Genomic DNA, 9,803 nt, shown 5'->3' with positions numbered 1-9,803 from the left:
TTAGCCTGAATATCCTTGAGTTCTATCCAGATCATAGATTTGGAGTTAAAAATATCACAAAAGACTTCCTTATTCCATTTCTTGACCTTATCCTTAACATGTCTTAGCTTTGTAGCCACACGAAACATGGTAGAACCATCCACTGAGATATTTCACCATTCCATAATTGCCTCCTCAAGCTTGGGATGAGCCATCCACATTTTCTCAAATCTGAAGGAGAAATTTGTCCTCACAAAGATAGGGTCTGCCACAAAAGAGATCAGATAGTGATCAGAACCTATATGGGAAAGAGAATTCAATAAGTAATTGTAATTGTAATTGTTGAACCAATCATTGGAGATAAGGGCCCTACCAAGTCTCACCTGTATAAGACCAAATCCAGTTCTTCTATTAGTCCATGTATAATTAGCACCCTAAAGATCCACATCATGTAGCACCTGATTATCAATGAAGTTCATCATGTTGGTAAAGTTCTTCAAAAATTGTCATTCTATTGTCATCAGGCTAGTTAACCCGATAAAGTGTCAGTGTTGTAAAAATTTGTCAAAGTTATCATCGGGATAGTTAACCTGATAAAGTGTCATTGAGATAGTTTGCTTTATTGAGATTGGAAAATACTTCTTAGCCGATTGTTGATGACTACGTCGATAGACATCAAAATGCCTTGTTCGGTATAGCTATGTTGAGATAGGGACATCGGGGTAAGTTTACTCTTTCGGAACTGCATGAAATGCTTACTCACCTATATTAGTTATTCAAATTCATGATCAAGACCTTGGTTTGGGATTTATATTCCCACGTCGGTGTCCAACATTGATTTGTCAATTCAGGATTGTTATTTCGATGTCAGTGTCTAGTTTTGATTTTTCAAAAATTTGGGAGTCGAATAGTCATGCAGCCCAAAGGTCTGGTGTGACTGCGGGAAAAGGCAAAATTTGGTATAAATTATATAAGAAATGGTTGGAAAAGGGAGGATTCTATGCGAATATTGAAAACTTGAATTCCTGAAATCTGATTTGAAATCATTGGCAACTAATTAGAAGCTCATTTTTCTGCAATTACTCTGTTTTCTACACATGAATGGTGTTGTACGGATTCTATTTGATTAGACAGACATATGTATGGATAGATTATTGAACTACCTTCCATTTTCAGGTGATTTGAGTTTCTAATTCATTGTAAGGAAGAAGTTATAGCATTTTTTCACACGGTGACCTAGTTCGTTAGGGTAACTAGGGTTTTAACAGCAATTAGACCAATTCTCCCTCCCTGTCTTTGCATTGAATGGTATCAAAGATTAGGTTTTGATTGGGAGTTTTGTGTGTGTGAATTATGAGTAAAAATAGTGATTTCATAGAAGGAGAAGGGCAAGATGCCTCCCAAGGGAAGTTCAGTCCTCACAAAAGAGGTGAGGTCAGTCAAGGAGAGCCAAGATGGTATGTTGGTCAGGATAGCAACATTGGAAGCATCTTTGAGGAGAACTAGGGTTGCTAATGTGGATAGTGACTTGGAGGAAGAAGAAGTAGGTGAGCAGGGGAATGAAGCTCTCCAAAATGTACCCCAATAGGAACAGTTGGGGTCGGAAGAGAAAAAGTTTCTAGTGGTGCTCAAGGTTGTCAAAGGAGACTATTATGACATGAAATTGGACTTGCCAATGTATGGTGGAAAGATGGATAATGAGGATGTACTAGATTGGATAGATGTTGGCCAAGACTAAGTTGAAGGGGTCAGCACTGACTTGGTGGAATTACACTCAGTCAGAGAGATTGAGAAGAGGAAAGCCCAAGATTAGCAATTGGGATAGAATGGTAGCAAAGGTGAAGGCCCAATTTCTATCGGGTGATTATGAGATCCAAATTTTTAAGAGGTTGCAGAACTTAAAACAAAAAGAAATGGATGTGATGATATATACAAAGGAGTTTCATAAATTGAGCCTAAGTGAAGGGCACTGTGAATATGAAGTGGAGAAAATATCAAGGTATATGAATGGGTTGAGACATAGCATACAAGATGAGTTGAGCCTAACTACCCCTAGGAGTGTAGAAGAATGTTTTCAATTGGCCACAAGAGCAGAAGATAAGCTCAAGAGGAGGAAAGAGCAATAGGCCAGAGGTAGAGGTAAGAGTAATAGAGGAAGAAGAATCTTTGGGGGAGGCGGGACACAATTCCAAAAGCATCAAGGGGGGAATAGTGGTCAACAAGATCAAACCAATGAGAAAAGAAGTGGATTCAGGGGTTGGAGATCTAACACAAGAGGCAGATTTGGAAATCGAGGAAGGGGATTAAACACATTCTCAGGGAAGTGCTTTCAGTATGGCCAAGTTGGTCACCCTTCTTGGAGATGTCCGGACAAACCAAGAAAAAGCTCATATGGAGGAGAAAGGAGGATACAAATTGTTTATGAGGAAGAGGCAGAAAGTGTGAATTTGCCTTCATTGCAAGCAACACTTGAGACTAAATAATCTTTGCTGATGAGGAGGACACTGATTAAAGTACCAACCATCAAGGAACCACCACAAAGAAAATCTTTATTTAGAACCACATGGTAGTTACAAGGAAAGGTATGTAAGGTGGTAACTGATTCCGGTTCCACTAATAATCTTGTTTCCATAGAGATGGTATAAAAGTTAGGATTAAAGAGGATACCTCATACCACACCATATAAGATGACTTGGCTAAATAAAGGTGAGCAAGTACTTGTCAGTGAGCAGTCTTGGGTAGAGTTCAAAATTGGTTCTTATGAGGATAAAATTTTGTGTGATATTGTTCCCATAGATGTGTGCCACCTTCTACTTGGAAAACCTTGGCAATATGACAGGGAGGCCCAACATGATGGGAAGAATAATGTCTATGTCATAAAGAAAGGGGGAGTATCTTATACCCTTACCCCATTAAAGGAAGATGAGAGTGTAGTCCATGAAGGACCTAGTGTGATGGTGGTGAAGGAGAAGGAGTTCATAAAGAACCTGGAAGAAGAGGAGTGTGGATATACCATTATGGGGAAACCAATCTCAGAAGTAGTAGATAATGACAACAAGGAAGTCACTAAGGAGGTGAAAACCCTACTTGACAACTATGAGGGCATTGCGGTGAAGGAGTTGCCAAATTCATTGCCTCCCATCCATGATGCGAGTCATCATATTGACCTAATCCCTAGTGCAAGTCTTCCCAATAAGGTAGCATATAGAATGACACCTCAACAAAATGAGGAGATTAAGTAGGTCCAAGAGTTCCTTGATAAGGGCTTGGTGAGGAAAAGTTTGAGTCCATGTGTTGTGCCAATTGTTTTGGCACCCAAAAAAGATGGATATTGGAGGCTTTGTACAAATTCAAGTGTTATCAACAAGATAACCATTAGATATAGATTCTCCATACCCTAGATGGAAGATCTTATGGATAGTCTGGTCGGAGCAAGGTACTTTTCTAAAATTGATTTAGAGAGTGACTTGGCATTCTACACTCTTATGAGAATAGTTGATGTTGTCATTGGTGGTAACCATCTGGAAACCTTCTGGCATTCATCTGGTAAGCCACCAGCAATTACCAGCACTGGCAATAGACATCTACATACACCGGCAGGCACTTCACCAGCAGCAGCAACAATGCATACCGACACCCCAGCCAACAGGGAATAAACTTATGTTTATTGTATTTTAATGTAATTTTTTATAAATCCAACATGGTACATTGTAATAGACTCATATATGTATGAGATTTTATAAATCATTATGTGTTGAGAATGAGAGAGTAAGAAAATAAAAAAGGAAAGGATGTTATATATGAATGCATAAGGAAAATTTTGTATAGGATTTTGGTTATAGAATGAGCTTAAACCGGTACTGAACCTGGCATAGTTGATGCTAATTTAAAGTAGTACATTGTATTGGATTTCATAATCCACTTTTGTAGTCAGTGTGACTCTTATTGAGCAGTGAGCTCTAGGCAATTGGCCTTCCTACATGTGCAGGCCCCTCATTGTGAGTAATATTTATTCGTTGGCCAGTGAGTGAATATTGTGGTTCACAAATCCCACCGAGGTTTTTCCCACACCAAGTTACCTCATTAAATATCTTGTGTTATGGTGTATTCTCTATGTTGTCTCTATTATTCTTATTTGTTGCATTAATTCTTATTTACCAATACACTGTTTTGAGATGTAAAGTTCTTAATAAGTTTAAATATTCTGCTAACAAGTTAGATATTGATTCACCCCCCCCCCTCTCAGTATCTTTGAGACTGTCATTAATCCTAACATGACTATCACCAAATAAGGATCGGAGAGGGGGGTGAGTGGAAGATAACTTTCAAGACTAATGAAGGCCTTTATGAATGTCTTGTCATGTCTTTTGGGCTATCTAATGCCTCTAGCATATTCATGAGACTCATGAACAAGGTCCTAAGAGAATTCATAAACAAGTTTGTAGTGGTATATTTAGATGACATATTGGTGTTCAGTAGGACAAAGGAAGACCATTTGAGACACTTCGATGAGATGTTAGGGAGGTTGGATGAAGAGAAATTGATGATCAATCTCGAGAAGTGTGAATGGATGAAGAAAGGGTTGGTATATTTGGGGTTTGTGATTTCACAAGGAACCTTGAGAATGGACCCACAAAAAGTAGAGGCCATACTCGGCTGGCCAACACCTAAATCAGTTGGGGAAGTCAGAATTTTCCATGGTTTAGAAAGCTTCTACAGCAAGTTCATCATGAATTTTAGTAATATTGTGTCACCCATGATAGACACCATCAAGGGAGAGAAGAGGGGCATATTCTAATTGACCAAGGAGGCTGATCATAGTTTTGAGTACCTCAAGAGAAGGGTAGCACATCAACCTATCCTTACTTTACTTGATTTTAATAAGGTATTTACAATAGAGTGTGATGTCAGTGGTTATGCCATAGGGGTAGTGTTAAGTCAAGAGGGGAAGCCAATAGCTTTCTTTAGTGATAAATTGAACGAAGCCAAAAAGAAGTATTCATCCTATTATTTGGAGCTATATGCCATGGTGCAAGCACTTAAAAAATGGAGACACTACCTACTACCCAAGGAGTTTGTGGTATACATAGATAACCATGCTTTGAGTTTCGTAAACAGTCAAGAGAAGTTGAGTCATCGACACATGAAGTGGGTGGAGCAATTGCAGTCCTATACCTTCACCATAAAGCACAAGAAAAGGCAGGCTAGCAGGGTAGCTGATGCGTTGAGCAGGAGGAAAATGATGATACCAGAGGTGCAACTTCAAAGCATGGGAATTGATGACTTAAGAGTATGTATCAGAACAATGCAGAAATTCATGAAACTTGTTTGTTGTTTGTGAGCAGTCACAAAGTTCTTTTCACAATGTGTATGCAAATTATGTATTACAAGGTGGTGTTTTATTTAAGGGAGCTCAGTTGTGTGTCCCAAAGTCTTCTATGAGTGAAAATTTGATCAGAGAGAAGCATAGTGGTAGTCTTGGAGGACATTTTGGATGTGATAAGACATTAGATGAGGTCAAAAGGTTTTACTATTGGCCTAAGGTACACCTAGATGTGAAGAGGTTTGTGGAAGGCTATGGTATATGTCAGAGAGAAAAGGGGTCAAGTTCTAATGCAGGGTTGTATCAACCTCTGCCCATACCTTATAGACCATGGAAAGACATCAATATGGATTTTGTTTTTGGTCTACCAAGGACCACAAGGGGATATGACAATGTGTATGTAGTTATATACAAGTTAGCAATATGGCTCACTTCATTGCATGCAAAACAACCAATGATTCCTCCCACATTGCAAACTTATTCTTTAAGGAGATTGTAAGGATCTGTGGATATCCATTATCCATTGTGTCTAACAGAGATTCAAAGTTTATTGGACATTTTTGGAGGACAATGTGGAGAAAACTATGAACCAACCTAACTTTTAGTTCTACCTATCATCCTCAAATGAAGGGGTAGACTAAGGTTGTCAATAGGTCATTAGGCAGCCTACTGAGATGTCTAACTAAGGAGAACAATTATTCATAAGATCTAATCCCACCATAGGAAAATTATGCATACAATGATTCAATCAACTGAAGAATAGGGAAGAGTCCATTTGAAGTTGTCTATGGAGTGAATCCTAGAGGTGTCTATGAATTGAGAGATTTGAGTGGAATGGATAGGGGAAGTGCCCAAGGTGAAGACTTTGCAGTAGCCATGCATGACATTCATAAGAAGACTAGGGAGACACTTAAGAAGAATGTAGACAAGTATAAGAGGAAGGCAGACTTGAAGAGGAAAGATGTACAATTCAAGGTGGGTGATCTAGTATTGGTACATTTTAGGAAGGAAAGACTGCCAAAGGGAAAGTATACAAAGTTGATGATGAAGAATATAGGGCCATGTAAAGTGGTTCACAAGTATGAAAACAATGCTTATGAGATTGAACTTCCACCAGGGGTTTCTATCTCAACCATATTCAATGTAGTAGATTTGTATCCCTATAAGGAATCCGATTTTGTGGGTCAAGGAGAAGGAGCTGAAGATGGTGATATAAAATGGGTCAAGGACCTTCCTCCTTCTCAGCCTATGCAACTTGGAGCCATTTTGGACTCAAGAGAAGTGAAGAGGACAAGGAGAAAATTCTATAAGGAGCACCTAGTCAAGTGGTTAAGTCTACCAAATGGAGATTCCACCTAAATGTCAGAGAAGGATATAGCATAGCATGGAGTCTCAGTTGCAAATATCATTTCATCAAGAGCATAAAATCTTTCCTCTTTGGGTGTATGGTGCAGGAGCACCTAGAGTCTACTTAACATTCCAATTAGATGTTTGAGTCTTAGGAGTTAGGGGTCATGTCATTTTGATTCAATAAGGTCTATTGTGACCATTTGTAATGTTATCTCATGTTTTTAGGTTTGTATGTCAAATTTGGAGTCATAATTTCTAAGTTGGCAAAGTTGTTCAAAAGTTGTCTTTTTGTTGTCATCGGGATAGTTAACCCAATAAAGTGTCACTATTGTAAAGAGTTGTCAAATTTGTCATTGGGATAGTTAATACAATAAAGTATCATCGGGATAGTTTTCTCTATCGGGATTGGAAAATACTGCTTAGCCAACTATTGATGGCTACGTTGATAGACATCCAAATACCTTGTTCGATATAGATATCCTGAAATAGGGACAATGGGGTAAGTTTACTCTATTGGAATTATATAAAATGGTTACTCCGCTTATATTAGTTATTTTGATGGGTGATCAAGACCTCGGTTCGGTATTCCTATTCTGACGTCAGTGTCCAGCATTGATTTGTCAGTTCGGGATTGTTATTCCAATGTTAGTGTGTAGTTTTAATTTTTTTTAAATTTGGGAGTCGAACAATCATGCAGCCCAAAGGTCTGGTGTGACCACGATAAAGTACAAAATTTGGTATAAATTGTGTAAGAAATGGGTGGAAAAGGGAGGATGCTGTGTGAATTTTAAAAATTTGAATTCTTGAAATCTGATTTGAAATCATTGGCAACTAATTGAAAACTCATTTTTATGCACATGAATGGTGTTGTATGGGTTCTATTTTATTGTAAAGTCATACGTATGGATAGAGTATCGAACTACCTTCCATTTGTAGGTGATTTGAGTTTCTAATTCGTTGTGAGGAAGAAGTTATAGTAGTTTTTCACATGGTGACCTGGTTAGTTAGGGTAACTAGGGTTTTAACAAAAAAATTAGACCAATTCTCCCTCCCTATCTTGCATCAAAACCTTGGCCCCTACGTTGTTTTGTAGTATAGATACGATGGTCCGTAGTCATCTCCATTTCTCTGCAGTGGAAATAGTGCTCCCCAAGCGGAGATGTCGAAACCGCCCCCCTTGTACGGATCCACAGTGCGGAGATGGTGATTGCCAATTTCCCCCCTTTTTCCCTCCCTTCCCGTAGAAAAGATGCTAATCTAAGGATCAGTGTCTGCATAGACATTGTCCATATGCGCAGACGGTGATTGTCTCTACAAATGATGATCGCCCTTGCAGATGCAAAAATGGTGATCGATGTATGTGCCCTGCCCACGTTTTTCTGTCATTTAATGACAATATTAAATGTTAATCTACCAAAATCAAAGGTCAGGATCGAGGTACATACCAGTGGGCCATACTTGGTCAATCTTTGGTACCATTGAACTCTCTTGGTGTGATGCTCGTGATGTAGAATGTGGGTCATGACTCTCATTTGTTGTGCTCTCTCCAGGCTCTCTGAACTATGTGTGTGACAATGACCCCTCCTTGGGCCCTGTGTAGCTTATATAAGGCCTCCTTTTTCCCTTTTTCTTGCCTTTTCCCATCCTTAATTTTTCTTCTAAAATTCTTTTCACATTCTCCTTTTTTCTCCCCTTCTTGCCATTATTTTCTTTTTTTTTCAAGAATTTTCCCGATTTTTTTTTTAAACTTTCCAGTTAAATTATCAAGGGGGAATACACCACCCGCGTCTTCACGCTGGGGTATCTCTTTCTGTCTTTTACCCACTACCAATTTTTCCTTGTGTAAAAGAGGGGTAAAATGTAGATGTCCAAAATTATTTAATTCAAATATTTAATTAATTTGAGCCTTTCTACATAATCAATTTATTTAATTATGTTCATCCTTATTCTTCTTAAATTTAATTAATTTTATCACTATAGTCCAATAGTTTTTTTTTCATATCACAGCCAAAGCGGTATCTTTTTAGCTTTTACCTAGAGCTAAGAATGAGTAGACTTGAACCCAAGACCTCCCATGTAGGAGGCTCATAGCTAACCACTGCATTGTGGGGTCATCCTAACTATAGTCCAATAGTTAATTTATCAATAAATTAATTATTGTGCATTCCTCTAAAGTCCTCTAAATCATTATTTTTCTAATTTCCATTTAGTTAATTAATGTCAATTAAATAACCTAACCAAAGTGATTCCTATAAATCACTTTCTATAATCTTCATTTAGCCAAATTAATTCCTCTGTAATCATACTTATCATTATCCCTCAATTTTATATTCCTCCACTCATTCTCTCTCCTTATGTCACATCCTCCTAACTTTCCCACTTGCATTCTAGTCCCTCTTTAACCCATCTAATCACTTCTCTTGATCATTTGCACAATCTTAATCCCCAAGGTTAGGAGCAAGTCAACTCTTTTCCATAAATGGTTTCCCCTCTCACCTTTCCAACCTTAAGTGCACCCACTTTGGTCATGTCAAAGGATTTCAAATCCTTTGCACGTTCCCATGCTTCTTCTCCCCAACGAATTTTATATTCCTTTTTCCTTCCCAATGTGTTTAGGGGTCTCTTCTCCATCCACCTTGAGGAGTGTGGAAACAAGAAATGCCTTTCTGGCAAATCTCTTGAACCCCACATCTTGTCCTCTCAATCCTCTCCCACTTTCTTTCAATCTCCACCGTTCATTCCAAATCAATCTTGTCCCTTCATTTGGACCTCCTCCAATCTATAAATTGGAGTCTCCTCCCCTCATTTCCATATCTAATTTTGTGTAAACTTATGTTATCCATTTGAGCCTTAGAATCATCCATGACACCCTTATGCTACTCAAATCTCTCCACACTTAGCCAATTTCATCCATCATCATCTCAATCCTTAAAAAATATTGTGTTTTTGTTGTAGTGGAGGGAATTCCACATCCCAATACATGAACCAATCCAAACATGTAAAGCAAGGGCGCATCTTCACTTCATCAAAGGTTCAATCCGAGGGAGAAGGAAGGTATAATCACTTCATTTGCATGTTTCATGTTTATTGAGTTATTTTGTGTTATTTTGTTTGTTTTATGCATTTGAATGATTTAACACTTTTCCTCACC

The 9,803-nt window shown here is 38.3% G+C and overlaps 2 protein-coding genes across 2 annotated transcripts; both read left to right on the top strand.

Annotated features, from left to right (window-relative positions):
- Nucleotides 1–2,666: 2,666 nt before the first annotated feature.
- LOC131859036 (uncharacterized) lies at nt 2,667–3,221 on the top strand. Its single transcript, XM_059212548.1, has one exon. It carries the CDS (start codon nt 2,667–2,669, stop codon nt 3,219–3,221), a length of 555 nt encoding a protein of 184 aa, XP_059068531.1.
- Nucleotides 3,222–6,136: 2,915 nt separating this feature from the next.
- On the top strand, nt 6,137–6,661 carry LOC131859035 (uncharacterized). The gene has a single exon (XM_059212547.1). It carries the CDS (start codon nt 6,137–6,139, stop codon nt 6,659–6,661), a length of 525 nt encoding a protein of 174 aa, XP_059068530.1.
- The last annotated feature ends 3,142 nt before the right edge of the window (nt 6,662–9,803 follow it).

This window comes from Cryptomeria japonica, chromosome 10 (assembly GCF_030272615.1).
Source record: "Cryptomeria japonica chromosome 10, Sugi_1.0, whole genome shotgun sequence".
NCBI classification, from domain to species: domain Eukaryota; kingdom Viridiplantae; phylum Streptophyta; class Pinopsida; order Cupressales; family Cupressaceae; genus Cryptomeria; species Cryptomeria japonica.
Note: the sequence above shows the minus strand (reverse complement) of the source record. Positions and strands in the feature narration are given on the sequence as shown.

Coding starts and splice junctions, on each gene's coding strand:
- LOC131859036 (XM_059212548.1), top strand. CDS start 2,667: ATGACTTGGCTAAATAAAGGTGAGCAAGTACTTGTCAGTGAGCAGTCT.
- LOC131859035 (XM_059212547.1), top strand. CDS start 6,137: ATGGATAGGGGAAGTGCCCAAGGTGAAGACTTTGCAGTAGCCATGCAT.